Genomic DNA, 26,530 nt, shown 5'->3' with positions numbered 1-26,530 from the left:
GTTGCCTCTTCATCAGTTCCTTAAACATCACAAGATTTGAAACTGTGAATCACATCCCTTTCTTCATTTTCAAAAATGGTTCATATGGCTCTGAGCACTATGGGACTTAACATCTGTGGTCATCAGTCCCCTAGAACTTAGAACTACTTAAACCTAACTAACCTAAGGACATCACACACATCCATGCCCGAGGCAGGATTCGAACCTGCGACCGTAGCAGTCGCGCGGTTCCGGACTGAGCGCCTAGAACCGCTAGACTACCGCGGCCGGCTCTTCATTTTCATTAGAGTTATATTTCGTGCTGATGACTGGTAATGCTGGAAAACCTACCCCACGTAAGATGGATGTTGCAGAAGGTAACAAAACTTTCGAATACGTCTATTTCACCAAGCACCAAATCTCAGGCAGTGATGAGGAAAGAAACTTGTGTTATGATGTGGAGTCTGAAGAAATATCAATAAATTGCTCTTGTTCATCACTGGTAATTGTTGATATTTGTGTAGTGAATGGATCTTTGATCCAGTTGCGTTGATCATATTAATCTCAAAATCACTTCAGAAAGCAATCACTGAGTTCAGTTAAATGATCCACAAACACAGGCTCAGTTCTCATTGAACTGAAAGTCATTGTCTTCTAAAAATGTGTGAAGTGTAGGGAAAATGTAATGAATGTCTTTATCATCAAACTTCCACCTCCACAATACTAGATTGCCATCTGTCGCGCTGCCATAGTAACTACACGTATTTGGCTGGCCGCTAGATGTCACTACCAGCGCGCACATTGATCCTTTACTTACTTACTGGAAAGCAAATAATTTGGTTTATTATTTTTATGAAGTCGCCGCGTCGTCTCTACTATAAAGCCTCTACACCCCTTGGAACTGCGACACAGAGTTTGAACAACACGGGTTTAGACGAAGAATCTCCACTAAACCTTTGTAACGTGATCATTTTACGCTGATTGGATGATTGTATGTACTTCCGACATATCTTTAGTAAATAATAGTTTGCTATCTGCAAGTTCCTATATACTCAAGGAACTCTTAAAGAAAGAGATAGAAGGTGTGTGTGTGTGTGTGTGTGTGTGTGTGTGTGTGTGTGTGTGTAGAAGGTCTCGCACCAGACAGATGGAACGAAGCGAAAGAAGCTCTCGAAGCACAGGCAAAATGTAAAAGAGGAAGGAGCGGAGGCGGATACGAAGGCGGATTCACAGGGACGCCGGAACTCAAAATTGCAATAACCGTCGCTTTGGTATGGCGGAGGCAAAACTCTGTTCCCGGTGCCTTAGGCAGCGTAATTATTATTGAAATTCGCTTTCGATTGCGTAGCTGTGCGAAGAGGGTGGAAAACGAACCGAGCGTTGCGGAAATCAGGACACCGTCTGCCGAAGTTGATTCCTATTTATTTTCTTAAATTTCGTTTCCTTGTCCTCCTCCTCTGCTTATCTTATTTTTACCCAACGTGCGCAGCGCGCTAGGGCTCCCAGTTACGACCTCCCAGTACTTCACTTCCCTCTCCCTTCCTTTTTCTCCATATTTTCTCTTTCAACATGCTCAGTGCTACAGTCATCCATCTCATCTGCGGCGCAAACACTTTGCAGATCCTGCAGCTCTTGTTGTTATCTTCGGTCTGAATATTGATTTCATGTAGCGCTCGCTGCTACAGCGGCCGTCACTAAAATAGGCACTTCAAGGTCTTAAGGCCATTTAGCAATAAATTCAAATGGTTGTGAAGATTCAGAAAAAGCCTAGAATATGAAGGAATACTTTCAAAAGATAATTCTTGTCGGCTTCCACGAAAAAAATAATAAAATAAACCAAGAATTAACGTTACAAGAAACTTGAAAGAAAAACAATTTTTCACTTGAACCTCTTGATAAAACAGAACTACTCGTACTAACATATTTGGACTGAGGAAAATGAAGATTCTGGGAGTTTATAGATGCGTCTGATACATATTTTATGGTGAAAGAATAAAAGTATTCTGAGATAAAAATAAAATACCATGAGAGGTATGAAAACGTTCCGTAAGAGTAACGAAATATGTCGTCGCTGATATTGGACTATGTAGAAACTTCCATGGAGTAAGTTGTTGAGAAAACTATAAAGTCATGGAGGTAAAAAAAAGAAGGGAGATGGCGCTATAAAATTTACGTGTACCTTGTTCTGAAGCCAGAGAGGACAGGGCCTGTTGCCATCTTAAATAGCTCCAGAACATAAGCAGACTACTGTTTACGATTGCTTCTTGTTCATAATTTCTGTGGTATGCACTATTTTAAATACTAAAAATTACAGTGCCTACATGAATAACATAGTGTCAGGAAAGCAATACCGAACGTTTTTCTGCTCTGAATGCGTGTTTGCTCTAGTAATACGACACATTTGGTCTCGTCAATGTAATTTTTGTTTTTGTTGATAACCAAGAAGGTTACTGTGGATAGCAAATGAAGCTGGAACTCCGAAACCAATGCTTCTTTGCGCACTGACACAGATTCTTATTCGTTACATAACTCCCACGAGTTCTTTGTTAGACCATTAATGTGTGCAATGAAGAACGAAGCAAGTCATGCTATCGTATCTCGTGCATGTTACCAAAGTGATCGATTATTGAAATGTCAAAGAAACAGAACTGTGCAGAGGTATAGCTCCAAGCAGAATAGAGTTTTTGTTTTATTAGATTGTCAGTGCATTACTTTCATTGGAGCTTACACATCTTCTCACTTTGAAATCTTACCTATGATGCGTCATTCAGTGTGTGACCAATAGTAGCAGTTTACAGGATAAAAAAAGCGGTATAATTTTTAAACATGTTCCAGCATTGCGCAGTACTATAAATGTCGTTACGGGAATGGTCTCAAATGCTTACACCGCTTAAAATGGATATTTTGCTTTAACATGTATGTAAGTCACTTTCTTTAGTAATGATAGCCTAACCCGTGCCACATATAGACCTCCCTTTTCAATAGTAGCCTATTTGCCCCGTTTCCCGGAATATTTCTCGCCAGTAGCTCGTAAGTTTTTGTGGAATAAACTAACATACCACAGCTGGAATGTACGTGTACTTTATCTGGTTCATTCTACTTTCGAATTTCATTCTACTTTCGAATTTCATTTTGAGGTTTTGAAGGTACTATACAATTCTGTTCCATGATTTGTGGTATCATTGGTTAGTTTTAGTTTCACGTTCCGTGTATCATTTGCGCGGTATTCGTTATGATGTGGAACGAGTCATTTTATATTAAGATAATTTTTTTGTAAATATGTCTTCATACTGAACGTTTATTAGCTTTTTGTTTTTTAATTAAAGACAGATGTTAGTTACTAATTCTTGCCCACCACCATTTAGACATTACAATAACAGATATTCTTCTGCAGGATAGCAAAAGTTGTCAAACAGAAATTTTTCAGTTTATACTTTGCTGTGTGTCATGCATTTTATGTCTCTGGGTAAGTGATCAACACTTTTGGTTGCAGCATTGATTGTGAACCCCGAACAACGAATAATAATCGGCGGGAACAATGTCGGGCACGAGATGCTACACCGACAATCAGCGCTTTCACGTGGCCGTGTGTTGTGCGGGGACGAGACCGTTGATACAGTGTAGCTCGGATGTTGGAGCGTTTGCGGTTTGGAAGGCAATGAAAAACACAGGAAAGAATAAAAGCAAAGAGCGCACCCGTAATTCATATAAAAAAAAGAAAATTATTGCTTAAACGGCTCCACTTACGAATGAAATGTGATTCCTTTAAACTACAGATTACGATCTGACCGATTAGCACACCTGCAAACGACGCAAGCTGGCATTTTTGACTAAGCAACTACGTCTCCATACATTCAAAGCTCCAGATGCTATTTAGGATACGACCACAAAAGTATACACATGTCCCCAACGATGGAAAGTGGGCACGCGCACGTTACAGTGACGTCACGCGGAAGTATCACCACGGTGAAACTAACTATTTGGGCTATGTTAAGATAGCGGATGTCGGCTTCAAGTTTGTGATGTAATGACAATTTCCTTCTTTTTTATCTCCGAGTATAAAATTAATTTTGGAAATATCTGAGACATCAGTATTGTATGGAGTCACCTATGAACGCATTTTATTTGCGAGAGACTCCGTGCGCGATAGCGCGTGGGTATTTGTGTACCGCTGCGAGGATTTTCGATGCGATAAGTTCATTGTACACAAAACTAAGCTCTGCTGCAATGTCTCTGCATTCCATTAAAAAACACTTGTCCACCATTACACTTTCAGAATCGAAAACCATGTGAGCGGAGAAGACAAAGAATGGAGGTCTCTGAGCCAGAATAATTAATTTTTTCTCGGAGATCACCCTGTTACGTCGGACACACTCGTGTGTCACAGTATCGAAGTACAGTTCCGAACATTAACCTTTCGTCAAAATTGTCAAATTCTGTAGATTTCCGTTTCCATTTATATCACTTTCTTGAAGTATCAAAACACATGCCCACATCTAGAGATTCTGCCGACGTTACTGCACTGTTAGTATGGAGTACAGTCGTTTCCGCAATACCACAAGGCTTTGTTGTCATTTTATGAACTTCCGCATAATTTATACTGTTCATGGTTTCTTCACTACATTCGATATGACAATTTTAGATTGTTTTCGAATATCTTTTCGCCCTTTACGCACTCCACCTGGAGTTCTGCATTTCGCACACTGCTGAATACACGGAAGACTGAACCACACGTGAACACTGATGTCGCACAGAAACACAGAACGTTCAGAGGATGTGAACCTGGAACCTTTTTATCTATAGTTTATGACGTATCAATCTTTGGTTTTCTTCTTTTGCTATCTATTTGTTTCTTCGTCAAATGCCGTTAGCAGTTGTGTGTGGCCGTCGCACGACACACCTCAAACATCACTGATGGATGCTTATGATATAGGGTGGGCAGCAGCCTGATGGAACATGCTGAGCTACCGTGCCAGCAGTGTCTTAGCACTTCATAACAACAGGCACTAAAAGCATTAAATACAGGAACCACTTAACCACCGATATGCATTTTCTTGTCATTTTATTATAAGTAATCGTATATATAAACGACGCCGTTTTGAGAAATCCTCAGTGTGCTAGTACTTTGAAACGGCTTATGTTCGTATCACCTACGCATAAAAACACAGAATACGGAGTTTAACTCCATACAATATGGCGCCTCCTAAGTTCTGCTTGTGACGAAAAACCGATGCCGCATCTAACTGGCCATATTTCTCTCCACGATGCAAAAATCTGACGAGCCAGAATTTTCATTGCAGGCTTCGCAATGTAGCGGAAAGTGAAATTCCACGCATTGACGTCATCAGATCCTTGTCCACGTACATTTTCACGTTCCGTGTGAGGACGGCTTTAGTCCTGGGCCTTGTGGGAAATGTTTACGCCCTCAGTGGTGTTATCCTTCCAGTTGGGCCCTGCTTACGCAGTTCGGGATGACCATCCATTCCCATCTTCCAGGCAGTGTGCAGTTCGTGGTTTTGTAGTCGAGGGGGACGGTGGGGTTCGGGGAATCCGCTTCCCTGATTAAAGGTTATGGGCGCCGTGACGAGCCCAGCTGCCGGGGCTGGACGGAGTCGTCGAATTAAGCGGGCCCGCTGCTCCACCGCTCCGATAGTTAATTCGGGTCACATTTGCCTCCATTAACAGTGCCATTCGTTGCACATTAACGGCCGATGCCGGATTTTACCGGTTTCCTTTCGTAGTCAATAGAGGTAATTACTTTATTTCCATCGCCCTTTTATTGCGAGCGCGTTTCTAGTCTTTCTTTTCGCCTCGGAGACGCTTCTCTTCCTGTGTTGGATATTACTGGCATGGTTACCACGTCTAGCCACGTCATACTTCACAAGATTTGTTGTTATCGACCCCAGTAAATGGAGAGAGCAATTATTTTAGTTTTTTGTTTTCAATTCATTGAACTGCATTTAGTTGTTTGAATCCGGGTAAGAATATTTGTCAACCAAGGTTCCACTCCATTCCATGTACAATGGATAGGTATCAACGGTAACATTCTCTGTAAATGTTGGAAAAAAGGAGATGTAATGCACTTCCTGCTTTTTTTTTAATACCGAGAAAATGTTTATACTCGTGTCTTGTGAAGATGAAGGTGATCAGGCCGTAAGAACGACTGGTCGTAATTTTCCACGAAGATGTAAAGCCCTTTTCTGCTTTTATACGAGGCAGTAACGTGTGTTACAAATTCGTGTTGCATGTTCCCCGAACTTCGTTATCTTTTTTAACATGTCTTTTTTTCCGGTCGCTTTCTGTCTGTTTGTAAGTTCAGCACAAGTTTTGCAACTGATTTTAAACTGACTTCTCGATGAGGCAGGGATTTGAAACTTTCGACATAGCTCAGACCTGGATGATAATGCCACAGCAACTCGCTTTTTTTGTCTGTTGTGTGGCGGATGGTACTTCGTGTACTGCTGCAGTTTGCCCCATTTCCTTTTCCAGTAGCCAACGTTTCGTGTTAACAACGACTGCTCCGTGTGAGTTTGAATAGCTCTAATTTTTACCTTCATGGTCTTTTCGAGAGATCTACGTAGGAGGAACAAATTTATTATCTGAATCAGGTGAAGAGAAACTGTAACCAATCTGGGATTTACCACATGTCTCTGTTGCCATCTCGTCAAAATGTATGAAATCGATTGAAAAATCTCACGCACGTACACAAGACTAAAAATCGGAAAGCAGGTATTGTAATAAAAACCTTTTTAGTATGACACATTTTTAAAACGGACCAAAAAATATAAAAGAATTTCTCCTAGCCGTATACAGAGGTCCGGAAAATTTCTGCTTGTAAATTTTTAATAGCTATGACAATACTTGTAAAATTTAAAACAAAGAACGTGTGTCGCCTGTTCAAAAATGTTCAAATGTGTGTGAAATGTTATGGGACTTAACTACTAAGGTCATCAGTCCCTAAGTTTACACATTACTTAACCTAAATTATCCTAAGGACAGACACACACACACACACACACACACACACACACACACACGTCCGAGGGAGGACTCGAACCTCCGCCGGGGTGTCGCCTGTAATAGACAATAGTGTAATAGTGACAATAGGTGGCATAGCTGTTACAAATTCACGAGCACAAATTTTCAGGACAAACTGTATGGGGTTAGGAACCTGTATGGGGCTAGAAGAAATTTTTATATATTTTTTAGTCCTTTTTAAATACGTGTTATACTAAAAACCTTTTTTCCAATAATTAATTTTTCTTTTCTTCCGGCTACACCTGGTGTCATGTGAACATTTTTAGCCATACTTCTGTGCCTATGTGGATACTGTAAAATACTATAAAACAATCTTATATTATTGTGCAGATTTTTTCTATTGTGATATTTCTGTGCAGATGTTTTATACGTGTACCAAATTGTTGGCGGTATAGTTCAATCTGCCCAGTCTTCGAGGCTCTTATACAACTAGGAAAAGTTATGTTCAAATTTGTTGGTGATTTTGAAGATATTGAGTGCGAAATTTTGAAGTTACGACAGCACTAACTGAGGTAGACAGTCAGGGACACTGGACAAAATACTGACATACATCACACTACAATTAAAACGCTGTACTTGAAAATGAGCCCTTTCAAAATACGGCCTGGTGGCACGACGTCTTTCTTCAAATTAATCAAACATGAATCCATGTATTGCTTCAATAATCGAAGGATTTTGTGACTACTTGCTGTCCTATTTTCTTCAAATTTACCAAGGTTGTGTGGCGCCAACCCAGAAGGAACTGATAAATTGATATCCTCTGTTTGTTGTGGGAGGAGGGGACCTCTGTTTGTTGTGGGAGGAGGGGACAAACACACGCATTATCTGATTTTGTCTGATGTGAATAAGACGTATCTTCCAGCAAAACTCGTTACCCAGTATGTATGTCGTTAATATGGGAAGATGTTAGACAGTCTTATGTTGTTCTGCAAACCCCTACTGTCTACGTCTATTGTTATCTCATGTGATGATGTGCGAACGTCTTCAATGCGTTTGCGATTTGAGTGACTGAGGCGGGGCGTGGGTATCAGCCCGGTATTCATGTAGTCGGAAGTAGGAAAACAACTGAAAACAACATCCAGGCTGGCCTGCGATGTTAATCCACAGGTTGCATTCGATCAGGGACCCATGCGCCTGCTCAAATACCCGAAGCGGTTATCTGGGCGGTTTGCAACAGAAGATACGTAACGTAGTCATAATTGTTCGCAGCATTTCCAATTGTGCATGAAGCCTGCGCGGGTTAAAGTCTGTCGTGTGCGTACTTCACGTAACTCTTGCAAATGTCGTGTTAAATAGTGATCAATCTCATTCAGAAGTTGGTTGGTTGATTTGGGGGAGAGAACCAAACGGCGAGGTAATCGGTCCCATCGAAGGAGGGAAGGACGAGGAAGGAATTCGGCCGTGCCCTTCTAAAGGAATCATCCCGAAATTTGCCTTTAGCGTTTTAGGGAAATCACGGAAAACCTAAATCAGGATGGCCGAACAGGGATTTGAAGCGTCGCCCTCCCGAACGCGAGTCCAGTGTGCTAACCACTGCGCCACCTAGCTCGGTCATTCAGAAGTACAGGCAACTTTTGTAACCTGGAATGTAAACATGATAAGCAATGAACACATGTTACCCTCTCATGTGGAACTTATAATGTGTTTCTTTCAATTGTTTATTCATTATTTCTCTTCGGCATGTCCTTACAGATGTTTTCACAAAGTTTCATTGTCCTACGATAAATCGTTATCCTTGGAGGTCCTCTCAAGTAGCGAAAGTTTAATTATAACCACCCTGTAGATTCATAATTTCAAACAACATTTCTTAAATCTTCGTCCATGAGGCAATTCTTCAGAAACAGACGATATTTCTGCATGTTTCGATATCGCTGATATTTTCCTTGGCCGTGAGATATTTGGGTCTTCCAGATTTAGGTTCTTAGAATAATCTTTGGCTTTCTGCAATAGCAAATGAAACCCTTCTACGGTCCTGAGATTCACAAGAGCTGCTTTCAGAACGTATACAGGACTCCGGCTCCATTAAAATTTTTCTTCTTTTGAGATCTGACCAGTTATTCGCATAGTCCAAACACCTCCATAGCGACTGTCATATAAAAAATAGTCTGGAACATTTCGAACCGCTTCGCGTAGCTCTGAAGGACAGAGAGATTCTTGACTCTGAGATCGTGCTTTCAACACCATCGTGGTTTCAACACCTTGATGAATGCTTTCTGTATCCAGTCATAGTTTTCTCTGAAAAGTTTCAAAGACGTCACCCTTGCAGCTCATCGGTTGGGACCCATTGGTATCTGTCGTCGAATTTTCTGCTTTTGATTCGTCCATGAAGACGAATGTCTCGGCAATATGCTGCCGATATGGTTGCACAATCTGTCGGAGGATAGCATTCACATATCGTACAGCCGTTACGGCGCCTTCCATGACCACCAGCTGCGTACGTCGACCCACATAACGCCACGCCAAAACAGCTGGGAACCTCCACTTTGCTGCACTCAATGGACAGTGTGTCCAAGACATTCAACCTTACCGGGTTGCCTCCAAACACGTAGCAGAATATATATGTACACGTTTTTCCCATTTTGTGGACTGCAAAAATACATTTGAGGCGTCTTTCACAATTACCAAGACATTGCACAACGGATCAGAGCTTCTTGGAACTTCTTGCAGTGCAAGAAACAAACAGTGACGACTGCACTGGACGTAACAGCTTCTTGGCTGGTCTTTAAGAAGGATTTCCGCCAATATATATAAGGTGGACCATCGAAGCAGCAGTGGGTTCTGCCAGCACTTGTGCCTGGAGTATGGTGACTGTAAGATTCCAGAAAAGGTTCTATTAACTCGAGAGTCTAGCGGTCGGTCAACATATGCAAGATGCAACTGCTCCTACCCAACCACGCCCGTCGTTGAATCTGCCGTAATTCCGTAAAACGGAGAACTTTTTATTTGCTGTATAATGTCACATGTGAGCCATAATTTCCAGTGTTTCGTTTTACATGCCTGACGCCAACGAGATGTCCCCGCGCTTCAGCAATATCTTCAATTTTTGTGCATCGTTCGTCGCCTGATGGAGAAGTGCGACGAGCTTTCCTGGAAATTTCATTTTATGACCTCTCAGTGTGGTGTCCGTTCGATCCACGAACCTGACTGAACCGATAACAACTAGTACAGTCATTGTAGGTTTCTTCTGATCGACTAGCAACTGTTTCGCAAGTTGGTCCAGCACAGATTACTAAATAACTGCGACAAACTCTCCATGCAAAAGGTTCTTTCGTGTATTTTTAACTTTTCTGTAGCTTTTTCCAGTTACAGAAACTTTCTGTAGTAAAATCCTTTTCTTTCTGTAATTTGTTGCTCTCTGTGGGGATAAACCTAATCCTGTTTTAGCAGAGAACACTGTCATCTTCTGATACATTAGTATCTACCGGCGTATGCAGTGCTCAAATAACTTACTGGAAACAGCCCTTTTCAATCTATCCCAGGCATGTTCGATAGGGTTCATGTCTGGAGAACATGCTGGCCACTCTAGTCGAGCAATGTCGTTATCCTGAAGGAAGTCATTCACAAGATGTGCACGATGGGGGCGCGAATTTTCGTCCATTAAGACGAATGCCTCGCCAATATGCTGCCGATATGTTTGCACTATTGGTCGGAGGATGGCATTCATGTATCTTACAGCCGTTACGGCGCCTTCCATGACCACCAGCAGCGTACGTCGGCCCCACGTAACGCCACCCCAAAACAGCAGGGAACCTCCACTTTGCTGCACTCGCTGGACTGTGTGTCTAAGGCATTCAGCCTGACCGGGTTGCCTCCAAACATGTCTCCGATGATTGTCTGGTTGAAGACAACCCGATGCCAATCCTGTGCGGTCCATTCGGCATGTTGTTGGGCCCATCTGTACCGCGCTGTATGGTGCCGTGGTTGCAAAGATGGACCTCGCCATGGATGTCGGGAATGAAGTTGCGCATCATGCAGCCTATTTCACACAGTATGAGTCGTAACAAGACTTCCTGTAGCTGCACGAAAAGCATTATTCAACATGGTGGCGTTGCTGTCAGGGTTCCTCCGATCCATAATCTGTAGGTAGCGGTCATCTACTGCAGTAACAGCCATTGGGCGGCCTGAGCGAGGCACGTCATCGACAGTTCCTGTCTCTCTGCATCTCTCCATGTCCGAACAACATCGCTTTGGTTCACTCCGAGACTCCTGAACACTTCCCTTATTGAGAGCCCTTCCTGGCACAAAGTAACAATACTGACGCGATCGAACCGCAGTATTGACCGTCTAGGCATGGTTGAAGTACAGACAACAGGATCTGTACCTCATTCCTGGTGGAATGACTGGAACTGATCGGCTGTCTGACCCCCTCCGTCTAATGGGCGCTGCTCATATGTGGTTGTTTACATCTTTGGTCGGGCTTAGTGACATATCTGAACAGTCAGAGGGACTGTATCTGTGATACAATATCCACAGTCAACGTCTATCTTCAGGAGTTATGGGAACCGGGGTGATGCAAAACTTTTTTGGAGTTAGTATGACATGCCACAACTGTAAGGAATACGGTAAAACCCGCCTTCCGCAAACTGACGTCGTCCTTCACGGAACCTTAAAGGACCCTGATCTTAGATGGTGGTCAAAAAACAAATTTCACATCATATTTCCGCAAAATACTACCAATCCTGTTCGAAATGCTCCCTTCGTAGGCAAAAAGGCCGTAGACTTTGGTGCCACCCCGGCATAGTCATCACTCACTCGGATGGTCGAGAGCGCAACGTACGTCTAATGTGTCTTTCACTATAATCATTTTGACGAAAGGTGACTTGAGACTTCACAGGGTGGTGCAAAGACTGGCAACTTACTTTAAATGTTCACAAATGTAAAACTGTGCACGACACAAAACGAATTAGCTTAGTGTCCTCGTGACTACAGTATCAGTATGCTGCAGTTGGAATTTTTCAACGCATGCAAATAACCTGGGTGTAATAATTTGTAGCAATATGAAATGCAACGATCACATTGGGTCAGTCGCAGGTAAAGGCGGGTAGCAGACTGCGGTTCATTGGTAGGATATGGGAAAACTGGATGATGACGTCGCCTGGTGCAAGTCTTTCGATTTGACGCCACTTCGGCGACTTGCGCGTCGATGGGGGTGAAATGATGATGATTAGGACAACACAACACCCAGTCCCTGAGCGGAGAAAATCTCCGACCTAGCCGGGAATCGAACCCGGGCCCTTAGGATTGACATTCTATTACGCTGACCACTCAGCTACCGGGGGCGGACGTAAAACTGGAAAAATGTTATCAGTCATAAGGGAGACTGATTAAAGCACTCATGCGACCCTTATTATAATAATGTTAAAGTGTTTGCGATCCATACCAGACGGCACTAGCAGAGGATATTGAATGTGCACAAAGAAGGGAAGTACGAGTTGTTACAGTTTTGTTTGACCCATGGGAGAGTGTCACGCAGATGCCGAAGAAACTGATCTGGCAGACACTTGACGATATACGGAATCAATCCTGAGAAAGTCTACCTATAAAGTTCCAAGAAACAACTTCAGGTGATGAATGTAGGACCGTGAGTTGTCTGATCGAAAGCATCCGGACACCCCTATGCGGAATTGACAACTAGGTGTGACGAGAAGCGTACCTACAAACATGTAGAGAAGCAGTAAAAGCAGAATCGGTCGGTCAGAAGAGCTGAGTGAGCTGGGACGTGGACTGGTGGTTGGACTTCACCCGAGTAACAAATCCGTCGGGGACACTGCAGACCTTCTGAAGCTGCCAAAATCGAGTGTTGGTCATGTGACTTGGTGTACTGACTGACGGTCCCTACTTCTACATCTACATACATACTCCGCAATCCACCATACGGTGTGTGGCGGAGGGTACCTCGTACCACAACTAGCATCTTCCCTCCCTGTTCCACTCCCAAACAGAACGAGGGAAGAAGGACTGCCTATATGCCTCTGTACAAGCCCTAATCTCTCTTATCTTATCTTTGTGGTCTTTCCGCGAAATGTAAGTTGGCGGCAGTAAAATTGTACTGCAGTCAGCCTCAAATGCTGGTTCTCTAAATTTCCTCAGTAGTGATTAACGAAAAGAACGCCTCCTTTCCTCTAGAGACTCCCACCCGAGTTCCTGAAGCATTTCCGTAACACTCGCGTGATGATCAAACCTACCAGTAACAAATCTAGCAGCCCGCCTCTGAATTGCTTCTATGTCCTCCCTCAATCCGACATGATAGGGATTCCAAACGCTCGAGCAGTACTCAAGAATAGGTCGTATTAGTGTTTTATAAACGGTCTCCTTTACAGATGAACCACATCTTCCCAAAATTCTACCAATGAACCGAAGACGACTATCCGCCTTCCCCACAACTGCCATTACATGCTTGTCCCACTTCATATCGCTCTGCAATGTTACGCCCAAATATTTAATCGACGTGACTGTGTCAAGCACTACACTGCTAATGGAGTATTCAAACATTACGGGTTTCTTTTGCCTATTTATCTGCATTAATTTGCATTTATATCTATATTTAGAGTTAGCTGCCATTCTTTACACCAATCACAAATCCCGTCCAAGTCATTTTGTATCCTCCTACAGTCACTCAACGACGACACCTTCCCGTACACCATAGCATTATCAGCAAACAGCCGCACATTGCTATCCATCCTATCCAAAAGATCATTTATGTAGATAAGAAACAACAGCGGACCTACCACACTTCCCTGAGGCACTCCAGATGATACCCTCACCTCCGATGAACACCCACCATCGAGGACAACGTACTGGGTTCTATTACTTAGGAAGTCTTCAAGCCACTCACATACTTGGGAACCAATCCCATATGCTCGTACCTTAGTTAGGAGTCTGCAGTGGGGCACCGAGTCAAACGCTTTCCGGAAGTCAAAGAATATGGCATCCGTCTGATGCCCTTCATCCATAGTTCGCAAGATATCGTGTGAAAAAAGGGCGATTTGCATTTCGCAGGAGCGATGCTTTCTAAAGCCGTGCTGATACATGGACAGCAACTTCTCTGTCTCAAGGAAATTCATTATATTCGAACGTCACCTGCCATCATTTGTAGTGCAGACAGTGAATTACGGAGATGTATGGGTGTTTTTCCATCCGAGGCCTAGTTTAGGTTTGAAAGCAGTATACAGGGTGTTACAAAAAGGTACGGCCAAACTTTCAGGAAACATTCCTCACACACAAAGAAAGAAAATATGTTATGTGGACATGTGTCCGGAAACGCTTACTTTCCATGTTAGAGCTCATTTTATTACTTCTCTTCAAATCACATGAGTCATGGAATGGAAACACACAGCAACAGAACGCAACAGCGTGACTTGAAACACTTTTTTACAGGAAATGTTCAAAATGTCCTCCGTTAGCATGGAATCCCTGATGCGCTGATGCAGCCATGGAGAATGGCGTGTTGTATCACAGCCGTCCACAATACGAGCACGAAGAGTCTACATTTGGTACCGGGGTTGCGTAGACAAGAGCTTTCAAATGCCCCCATAAATTAAAATCAAGAGGGTGGAGGTCAGGAGAGCGTGGAGGCCATGGAATTGGTCCGCCTTTACCAATCCATCGGTCACCGAATCTGTTGTTGAGAAGCGTACGAACACTTCGACTGAAATGTGCACGAGCTCCATCGTGCATGAACCACATGTTGTGTTGTACTTGTAATGGCACATGTTCTAGCAGCACAGGTAGAGTATCCCGTATGAAATCATAACGTGCTCCATTGAGCGTAGGTGGGAAAACATTGGGCCCAATCAAGACATCACCAACAATGCCTAACCAAACGTTCACAGAAAGTATGTGTTGATGACGTGATCGTACAGTTTCGTGCGGATTCTCGTCAGCCCACACATGTTGATTGTGAAAATTTACAATTTGAACACGTTGGAATGAAGCCTCATCCGTAAAGAGAACATTTGCACTGAAATGAGGATTGACACATTGTTGGATGAACCATTCGCAGAAGTGTACCCGTGGAGGCCAACCAGCTGCTGATAGTGCCTGCACACGCTGTACATGGTACGGAAACAACTGGTTCTCCCGTAGCACTCTCCATGCAGTGACGTGGTCAACGTTACCTTGTACAGCAGCAACTTCTCTGACGCTGACATTATGGTTATCGTCAACTGCACGAAGAATTGCCTCGTCCATTGCAGGTGTCCTCGTCGTTCTAAGTCTTCCCCAGTCGCGAGTCATAGGCTGGAATGTTCCGATCAATTGCTTCGAACGTCTTCCTGTCGGGACACCTTCGTTCTGGAAATCTGTCTCGATACAAACGTACCGCGCCACGGCTATTGCCCCGTGCTAATCCATACATCAAATGGGCATCTGCCCACTCCGCATTTGTAAACATTGCACTGACTGCAAAACCACGTTCGTGATGAACACTAACCTGTTTGTACTACATACTGATGTGCTTGATGCTAGTACTGTAGAGCAATGAGTCGCATGTCAACACAAGCACCGAAGTCAACATTACCTTCCTTCAATTGGGCCAACTGGCGGTGAATCGAGGAAGTACAGTACATACTGATGATACTAAAATGAGCTCTAACATGGAAATTAACCGTTTCCGGACACATGTCCACATAACATCTTTTCTTTATTTGTATGTGAGGAATTTTTCCTGAAAGTTAGGCCGTACCTTTTTGTAACACCCTGTATACGGGACGAGTCACTAACTATTGCCACCTAGAATAGCTCCGAAAGTATGATAGTAGCTGAAAAGTTTGTGGGACAAAAGTTGCGTGGGACAACGGGGGCCATAATACGACGTCGGTTTTTTGTTGCTAGGTGAGGTCGCGTGAGAATATGAAGATCAACTTTGTTTTCTTAAATAGGATGCTATAGTTTGGTACTTATTTTCTGATAGCGGCTATCGAGACGAATCCAGTGATGTGTAACAGTAAGGTCATTGAAGGTCACAAAGGTGGCATGAACGTCCATGTTCGGAGTGGTGACCATTGGTATCAGTGCAGAGCTGCAATCTTCCTATCATGGATTGAGTGGTATTCCTTTTCACTTCAGCACTTATTGAGGCACATGTTCTGACAATTCTCTCTCGTATACCGTGCAAATAGCGTATCCATCTAACGTGCCATTGACATGCAAACACCATTCGACGGTTTCGCGATACAACACCAATAGGAACGGTAAGACTAGCATCGTCGAATGGAGCGAATGTGAATGATATATTCCGTCGAAGAACAAGTGGATGTGCTTCTCATTTACGGAAAATGTCAACGAAATTCAGTGAGAGCTAGAGACTTATACGCTGAAAGATATCCTCAACATACTCACCCAACACGTCCTACATTTAAGTATGTGTATGATAAATCGAGAACAACTGGATCTTTAACGCTTCGGAAACATACCCGGCAAAGGAAAGTTACTAAAGAGGAAACGGGAATTTGTACTCTTGCCACTGTGGTTCGAGATCCTTGTGTTAGTTCGCGTCAAGTCGCAAGGGAATCTGGCATGAGCCAGAGTAGTGTTGTTCGTGTTCTTCATCGCCATAAATATCATCCTTACTGTATCAGTCTCCACCAACAATTAACTGGTACAGTTTGTATGCGTCGCATTGAATTCTACCGATGGGATCAACTTCAGATTCAGAGGGATGACACATTTATTTATTTTATTTTATTTTATTTTATTTACTGACGAGGCTAAATTCGCGAACCATGGAAATGTTAATTTGCATAACATACATTATTGGGGAACTAAAAATCCATGTTGGCTGCGGCAAGTTGCACACCAAAATGCGTGGTCGGTGAGTGCATGGTGTGGGATTCTGAAGGACAGAATTATAGGCCCCTATTTCATCGAAGGAAATCTTAATGGTAGGAAGTACACCACATTCCTGCAAGAAACTTTAGGTCTGCTATTGGAAGAAATGCCTTTAGGAACAAGGAACAGGATGTGGTATCAACACGATGGGTGTCCGGTCCGGCATAATTGTCGCTGACCGCTAGAAGAGAGTGTTCCCAAATCGTTGGATTGGACGCGGAGGAGATGTGTCGTGGCCGGCTCGTTCGCCAGACATGACGCCTCTGGATTTTTTCTTGTGGAGATTCGTAAAAGACATTGTTTATAAAGACGTTCGAATTGCACCTGAAGATAAGCGAGAGAGAGCACGTGCTTCGATGAGTCCCGATGTGATAAGGAATACCACTCAATCCATGATAAGAAGATTGCAGCACTGCATTGATACCAATGGTCATCACTTCGAATACCTTCTGTAAATGGACGTTCATGCCACCTTTGTGACCTTAAAAGACCTTACAGTTACGCATCATTGGATTCGTCTCGATAGCCGCTATCAGAAAATAAGTACCAAACTATAGCATCCCATTTAAAAAAAGAAAGTTGACCTTCATATCTCTGACGGGACCCCACCTAGCAACAAAAAACGAATGTCATATTATGGCCCCAGTTGTCCCATGCAACTTTTGTCTCACAAACTTTTCAGTTCCTATCATACTTTCTGAGTTATTCTTGGTGGCAATATTTAGTGACTCACCCTTTATTTGCTCAGCTGCTGACTTACTAGACCTAACACAGAGAGGATTTTGGTTCAAATGGTTCTGAGCACTATGGGACTTAACTTCTGAGGTCATCAGACCCCTAGAACTTAGAACTACTTAAACCTAACCAACCTAAGGACATCACATACATCCATGCCCGAGGCAGGATGCGAACCTGCGACCATAGCGGTCGCGCGATTCCAGACTGCAGCGCCTAGAACCGCTCGGCCACTTCGGCCGGCACACAATTAAATAACGATATGATACAAATATAACAAGCAAGGAACGAGAGGATAATTTTAGGCGAACTTAACACCGAATCAAGCAGAAAATTTGGCTACAGTACGTGCACAGAAGTGCAAAGCAGTGTGTTTAGTCAGAAAAACTTCAAAAAATAATTGTTTGCATATATGGTGCCTTGATTTGTCGCGTTTTCCATTTAGGAAATAGTTAGCACTATAAACGAAAGTAAAAACCGACCGAAAAACCAGTGCCAAAGACACAGATAAAGCCCATGGAAACGTCAGTTCCGCGTGTTAGAGAAAACAGACAAAAATGCTAAAAGTCGAAGAATCACATGTCATTATCTTATTAAACGAAGTCTTTCTAGTTTAACAACCAAACAAAAAATTGTTAATAGCGTTGTCTCTAGGCCACTGATCATGTTTTAGTTCAGTAGAACGAAAGACTTTTGTTGAAATAAATAGGCATTTTTAACAATAACCAAAATACTTTGAGAATGTGTTTTTACTTCGAGTTTTTAAGAGTTGCTTACTTTTCACACGTCTTTACACGGCTGGTTTGGCCAACCGCTCACGTAAGGAATTTCCCGTATTTGAGGGTTGCATAAATTATCCCGTATGGACCTTCCACGAGACTGAATATGTAATATCTTTCGTTGAATTTATCTTATTCTTGGAACTCATTTGTCAAAGCTGTATCAGCGTTACGCTATACGCATGCCGCTGATAACATCTGAAGTATGATTTTGTCTCACAACACATTTATCGTAATCGTGGTGCGGTAAATCACATTACATTGCATTTAAGTTTCAGTTTGCGTTGCGGTAGCTTAAGTGTCAACTTAAAAACATACAGTCTGTACAATACCAAACAATACTTTTAAGTTTGAAAAGTTCCGATATAATGAACGATGCTTTATTTAAACGAGCCAATACTAACTGCAGCTCCGAACCAACGGTGATTGCTGTTTGTCAAGTTTGCTTCTACAGTGAAAAGAAATGGAGTTGTGAAAGAAGCAGATTAACTGACTTTTCCGTAAATGCTTGGTACAACGTAACAACAATAGTAAATGGGAAACATTTCCTAATGTACTGCAAACTTATATTTATTATGTATTAAAGAAACATGTTTATTGAAACTTGTAAAATCAGAAATACAAGTGATGTTGAACTAATGCAAAAGAAATAGACAAATATGATTTTATCAAAGACTAGCCTTATTATAACATAATACATGTTAATGTCTAACATTTTGAATGCTTAGTAAGTGTTTAAACATGCTCAGTAGTATGTAGATTCAAAGTTATTAATGCAGTATTTTACACTGAAATGACAAATAAGTTTTCAGGTTACTACATTGTGTGTGCCCTTCTCTTAATAAAAATTTTGAGTTGCTACTGGAGTCCCTTATGGGCGTGCTGTAGAAGTTGGTATCCCTAATATACGGTAACGTGAATGGCTCCTCCGGCATGCCACAGGGGGCTGCGAGTTGTGTAGTATAATGTAGTGAGAGCCGTGTTGCTTTGGTTCTTCCCACAGGTGCTCAGTCAGCGACGGCGACGGTGCACCCACGCGAGCAAGTGGTTCTTCCTGGAGATCAAGTCAAACTCATGTGCCGGACGGCCGTGCCGATAGTGTACTGCCGCATGGAGACCCCCAGGGGCGGCAAACCCTTGTTCCTGAACCCCAGCGTAAGTACACCACTTTTTTGTGGGGTGGGAGGAAGGTGAAAGTGGGTCTAGTTTTGGTTTGTTACATCCTGTCAAGAATTCGTCTGCTGAGGTGCCGATCTGTCATTCTCGTCATTTCAGGGCGGGGCTAGGACTTACCCTTAGCCTCAGTTATTTTGTAGCAATGCGGGTGACAGGTAGTACGAATGATCCTCGAGTACCGAGCCCACGAATTATATGCGTCAATACTTTATTAACTCTTCTATGCGGAATGTCATCATAACGCAATGCTATAGTTGCATAGCATGAAAGACGAGAACAATAGTGGGCAGGGGAACAGACAGTAATTTCCAAAGAGGCACACTTTTTTCTTTTTTTTAATTTTTTTTATTTTTATGTTGATACTGATGCTCACTATCGATGTGTACTCTACAGTGTTTGCCCTCTAAGCTTCCTGTGGTACCACCCTAGGTATTCTCCAGTGTCTTAATAATCGATAAATGAAGTAGGTTACTGTAAATTCTTAGGTATTTGTACTGATAAGGACCAGAACTGGAAGCTATTTACCTGTTACAGATCATCTGAAATGCCAACCCAAAACGAAACAATTTTTGTGTTATAGATACGATCAGATTTTAAAGCTGAAAATATAAAAAAAAATGTTGATATAATTTTCCAGTTTTCATTCACTAATACCTTACGGCATCATATTCTGGTGTTACTCATCACAGAGGGAAAAAAGTGTTTATTGTACAAAAGTGAGTAGTAAGGATATGTGTAGTGCCTGTTCTAGAACTTGCAGGCAGCTCTTTAAACTACTGGGCAAACTTATACAGCCTCACAACACATTTACTCCTTTGTGACGTTTGTTTTCAGCAATCAATCACAGTTTGAAAACAATAGTAAAATTCATAAAGGTAATACAAGAAAGAGAAACGAGATGCACCATCAGTCACTCTGTGTGGCACAGAAATAAAAGAGCTATTCTTCCATAAATACACTGCTTGGTAAAAAATAGTGACACAGGAGGTAATGAAATGAAACTGTATAGACTGAGAGGTTATGTGATGTTATTTTTGTAATTGCAGAATCAAGTGAAATTTACAAAGAACTTGACAGTATGAGCCCACTTATTAGCACAACATTGCACCCACTCTGGCCTGGATGCATGGAAGGGTGTGATAAAGCTCTTCTAACCTTGCTTGAGGCAAGCTGCCCCACAATTGTTGCTGTTGTAACTAGTCCCTGATATGCTGGCAACAGGCACTGGGACGAAGTAGACATCCGAACTGGTCCCACACAGTCTATATTGAGCACAGATCTGGGATCTTTCTGGCCACTGTGAGTACCTTAGTATCATGCGGATGTATCATAGACACACGTGCCATGTATGGATGAGCATTGTTCTCTTGAAAAATGTCACCATGATACTGTCTCATGAAAGGTAGCACATGATGATGCAGGTTGTTCATTACTTATGTTGTGCCATAAGGACAGACTCAATCGCTGCCTCAAGTCACACCCGACAGCACCCCACACAATTTGTGGCCTCTCCCTAGGTCGCCATCATACTTGCCAACAATGGCGTTGAAGGTAGTGTAGAACTGTGATTCATCGCCGAAACGAATGTGATGCCATTCATCACGAGTTCATGCTTCCTCGTCACAGAAGTCCTAGCAAGATAGGGCAGATTGAGTTATTGTGGACAGTTCAGTGATAGGCTTGTTCTCATCAGAAATGAGAGCAAACCAACTCTGACAACAATAGTTCATGTATGTGTGATGGCATTGCAAGCTGAAAATGAAGAGAGAGACAAAATACACAAAGTTATTGAAAGGGTAATACAGTACATAAAGGAAGATGAAAATGCAATAGTCATGGGAACTGCAATGTGGATGTAGGTGAAGGACTAGAAGAATGGGTTACAGGACAGTACGAGCTTGGTACTAGGAATGAGAAAGGAGAAAAACTAATTCAGTTCTGCAACAAATTTCAGCTAGTAACGGAAAATACTCCATTCAAGAATCACAAGGGGAGAAGGTAAACTGGGAAAAGGCCTGGAGACACAGGAAGCTTTCAGTTAGATTACATCACAATCAGGCAGAGATTCTGAAATCAGACACTGGATTGTAAGGCATACCCAGGAGCAGATGTAGACTCAGATAATTTAGTAGTGATGAAGAATTGGCTGAAGTTTAAGAGACTAGCCAGGAAGAATCAGTGTACAAAAAAGTGGAATGTGGAATTACTAAGGAATAAAGAGACATGCTTGAAGGTCTCCAAGGCTATAGAAACTGTGATAAGGAGTAGTTCAGTAGTCGCTTCAGTTGAAGAGGAATTGACATTTCTAGAAAGGGCAATCACAGTAGTTGGAAAAAAAACAAACATGTACAATGAAGGCAACTGTGAAGAAACCATGGGTTACAGAAGAAATGCTTCAGTTGATTGATGGAATAAGGAAATGCAGGGAACTTCAGGAATACAGAAATACAAGTCAATTAGGAAGGGAATAAGTAGGAAGTGCAGGGAAGCTAACACGAATTTTCTACAAGAAAACTATGAAAAAATCGGAAAAGAAACAATTTCAGAACTGACTCAGCATATAGAAAGGTCAAAACATACTTTGGTGAAATTAAAAGCCAGGGTGCTAACATTAAGGGTGCAACAGGCATTCCACTGTTAAATGCAGAGCAGAGAAATGATGAGTGGTAAGAGTACATTGAAGGCCTCTATGAGGGGAAGACTTGTCTGATGACGTGACAAAAGAAGAAACATAAATCAATATAGATGAGATAGGTAATCCAGTATCAGAATCAGAATTTAAAAGAGCTTTGGAAGACTGAAGATCGAATAAGGCAGAAGGGATTGATAACATTCCATTACAATTTCCAAATATTCCCTCAGGAATATCACTTCATAACGACTAGCAATCATCAGACAACATTGTGGTACTTCATTTGCCTTGATCATGCTCTTCCATATGATTAATATCCAGGTGCAATATCACTCACAAATCAAGGAAATGTTCATCAGAAGTTAATTCCCTAACTTGCAATCCTACAAAGACTGCAAATGTGGAGATATTGCTTCGAGTGTGCTAAAAGAAAGAATTTTGTGAGAATGTGTGTCTGGAGCACAGTATTGTATGGTAGTGAAACAGGGACGGTGGGAAAATTGGAACAGAAGAGAATCGAAGCATTTGAGATGTGGTTCTATGAAAGAATGTTGAAAATGAGGTGGACTGACAAGGTAACAGATGAGGTGGTTCTGCACAGAATTGGAGAGTAAGGAACGTATGGAAAACAGTGACAAGAATGGGGAGACAGAATGTTAGGTCATCTGTTAAGACATTAGGGTGTTAAGAGATAGGGAATAACTTCCATTGTACTAGAGGGAGCTGTAAAGAATAAAAACTATAGAGGAAGACAGAGATTGGAGTACATGCAGTAAGTAATTGAGGACATAGATTGAAAGAGCTACTCTTAGATGAAGAGATTGGCACAGAAAAGGAATCTGTGGTGGGCTGCACCAAACCAGAAAAAAAGTTCCAAGTCTCAAATCATGCTTCAACATTCATTGCTAGATGGCACATGGTGTTTGTGCCAAGCAGTACTTCTGAATGGCGTTCCAAGTGCCATTCATCAAGGTCCCGTCCATTTAGTCTTGGATAGTTTGAAGAGATAAGGTTTTTGGGCATAACTTTTGGAGCTGCAACAGATATTTTGCAATTATAGAAACAAAGAAAGGTAACCAACACCTTTATTCCACATAAAGTTGTTGGGTCAGCTAGAGCTGTGGACTCATTCCATGTAATTCCAATTCATGCAACTGACTTATTTGGCGATTTTAAAGATGCTGCTGAAACGCTATTGTCAATGCAGGCATGGGTAAGGTCTCCAAATGCAATATGATTAAATTGTCTGACACTCATCCATCTCAAATAGCTGTATAACAGTTCTTAAACTGAAGCAGAAGAATGAAAAAAATGACAGTTATTCAAAAGAGAAAAGACCATGACAGATGTATAGCAAGTCATATTACATCTGAAAGACCAGCCAAGTTTATCAGTTTCACAACAGAAAGACCTGTTGACAATGTTTCCATTACTTCAACAGCACGACTTTGTAACAACTGACACCAAGAACGGTGGTGTGTAAGATCTAGAAGCCAATACTGAGATTCTTTCCTTGGATTTAATTTTTTAAATTCTCTTGTAAGAATTTAAAAGACATTCAAAATGGTTTTTGTTCACTCCTGTTCTAATCCTTAAAACATTATTGCTGTCCTTGTATTGTCAGAAATATGACTTAGTACCTCAATATTAATGGTACTTGATACAAAAACTTTTGTATTGACACTTACAACCAGTCAGTTCCCTGGTATGGCATGGCTCCTAGAACATTCTTATTTTTTTGCAGTGATGAGTTGGACAGCATAATTCATTGTTACCAGAATACACTCTTAATTTTTAAACATTGGGAAATTCAGAATGGAATTACAACAGTATGAAAAGAGCACTTGCTACTCACTACATAGAGGAAGCATTGAGACACAGAAAGACACAGTGAAAAGATGGCTAAACTTTTTGCTTTCAGTCAAAAAGTTCCTCCTTCATAAGCTAAATGCGCGCGCGCACACACACACACACACACACACACACACACACACACACACACACACACAAACACACACACAAAAACCACCATCACCAAACACAACAACAACATGTTTCATTGTGTATATCAATCGTCATAAGCCACCTGCCACGTGCTACAAGAGTAACTCTGTTTAGCAGACGAAAGTGACAACCACTGGGGATCCCGTCTACTACGGTGAAGGCTACGAGAAGGGCCAGTGCGGCATGATGCTCCAACGGGCGTCAGACCGTGACAACGGTGTTTGGAAGTGCACCATGGGAAATGCTCAGAGCGCAGAAGAGCTGGTGGAGACTGCCATCATCACTGTCGCCCGTGAGTATACTCTTCCTGCCCACCACTTCTTTCCTTATCCTCCCGTGCCACCCTCTGCATCCTTCTCTGCATCTGCGCCTATACTTAGAAAACTACAGTGAAGTTCATGGCAGACTGTTCTTTTCAGTGTAGCAGTATTCATTCTCATTTAATTAATGCATGGAGCACCAGAAAGATGTTTGCTCAAATACCTTTGTACCTGCTGTAACTAGTCTAACCTTATTTTCATGATGTGTATGGGAGTGGTGTGTGGGAGGTTGTATATTGCTAGATTCCTCACTTAAAGCTTGTGCTTGAAACCTTCAAAGAAGGTGTTTGTGGGATTATAGGTGTCTGCCTTCAAGCATCTGATTGGCTAGTTTTCCTGGCATCTCCATGACACTCTGCCATGAGTCAAACAAAAGAGCATTTGTGCTGCCCTTCTTTGTATACGTTCAGTATCCCTTAATAGTCCTATTTGGTACTCGTACCAAATACTTATGCCTATTTAGGATGGATCACATGAGTGTTTTGTTAGCAAACTCCTTTGTAGACATTGCATTTTCCTAGTATTCTATCACTGAACCAAAGTCAGTTACCTGCTTTACCTATGAAGGAGCCTTTTCTATCACTGAACCAAAGTCAGTCACCTGCTTTACCTATGAAGGAGCCTTACATTGTTTTGTTTTGAGTAGTGTGCAGTTTAACATTTCTGAATATCTAAAACAATTTGCCAGGCTTTGTACCACTTTGAAATTTCATCAAGCGCAGAAGGAATACTTGAGCAGTTGTTTTGGTCAGATGTTTGACTGGAGCAAAAACAAGACTCCTTAGAAATTACACAGTGGATTTTCTCTGATTTTCATAGCCCAATGAAGAGTCAGAAAAAGTCAAGTGGGGTATTGATTTAACCAGTGTGAACATTTGGCAGAATGAATTTAATTGCTGGAAAGTAATATGGGTGATTAGGAAAAACTTAACTAGTGTTTTGAGGTAGAATTTTTGTACAGGGAATGTAAAAATTAGGTATCATGCTTTCTGAAAAAAACTTGAAAACAAAATAAATAAATAAATAAAAATAAATTGAATTTGATGTCAAATGTTTTGCAGAATGATTTGTCTAACAGTAAGAAATAAAATGGATTGGAGAAACATTTGACACAACTGTGAATGATCTCACAAATAATACGAATAACGGTGGTCAACAAAAAGAATTTCTTTTACAGCTAAACGAACATTATGCACTGCTTCTCACCATACACATGACCCATTGAACTGCAGATGGGCAAAAGAAAAGGACTCTTATAGATTATAGCTTGTGGCCAAAACCTTCTACAGCAAAGAAAACATACACATGTTCCAGCAGGTGGGAGCTGATGGTGGTAGCAGTCATGCCTCTGTGAGGTGTGCTTGCTTGTGTGAATGTGTTTGTCTTTTATTTGCTGAAGAAGGCGTTGACCAAAAGCTGTAATCTGTAACATTGTTTTTTGTTGTGCCTGTCTGCAACTCAGTGGATATCAGTATTGTTGATATTCTAACCTGGAGTTTCTGTTGTCTGAACTGTTTCTTATAGACAATTTGCCCCTGGCTCCAGATCAGGTTTCATAATTTCTGTACTGGCTTCAATTTTCATGTAATAATTTTTGGAAATTCTCCCTATGGCATGTGTGTTACTTCTATCTGCCAAAATGACACACTCTTACAACAACACATCCAGATGTGAACAACAGAAAAAAATCTGCAATACACAAAGGAATCGAAGAAATTAGTAACATAAGAGCAAAGAAAAGTATAGAATCACGCCTGAAGTATTTGCATCTTGATTTCCCATGATACCTTCCCTCAGGAATATCACTTCATAAGGACTAGCAATCATCAGACAACATTGTGGTACTTCATTTGCCTTGATCATGCTCTTCCATTTGATTAATGTCCAGGTGCAATATCACTCACAAATCAAGGAAATGTTCATCAGAAGTTAATTCCCTAACTTGCAATCCTACAAATACTCCTCCTCCCTTTATTTCTGCTTCCCTTATCATGGAAACTTCTCTCACAAGTACATGAACCCACGTAAGTTTTGTCCAT

The 26,530-nt window shown here is 41.8% G+C and overlaps 1 protein-coding gene across 1 annotated transcript in view; it reads left to right on the top strand.

Moving 5' to 3' along the window:
* The first annotated feature begins 340 nt into the window (after nt 1-340).
* Nucleotides 341-26,530, top strand: part of LOC126203581 (fasciclin-3) — a 172,172-nt gene continuing 145,982 nt past the window's right edge. Inside the window, exons 1-3 of the mRNA XM_049937941.1 lie at nt 341-356; nt 19,363-19,514; nt 24,289-24,463. Coding sequence (XP_049793898.1) covers nt 341-356; nt 19,363-19,514; nt 24,289-24,463 — 343 coding nt within the window. The remainder of the gene's footprint in view (nt 357-19,362; nt 19,515-24,288; nt 24,464-26,530) is intronic.

The sequence above is a fragment of the Schistocerca nitens genome, chromosome 9, assembly GCF_023898315.1.
Source record: "Schistocerca nitens isolate TAMUIC-IGC-003100 chromosome 9, iqSchNite1.1, whole genome shotgun sequence".
NCBI lineage: Eukaryota > Metazoa > Arthropoda > Insecta > Orthoptera > Acrididae > Schistocerca > Schistocerca nitens.
This window is presented reverse-complemented; position numbering and strand designations above follow the sequence as displayed.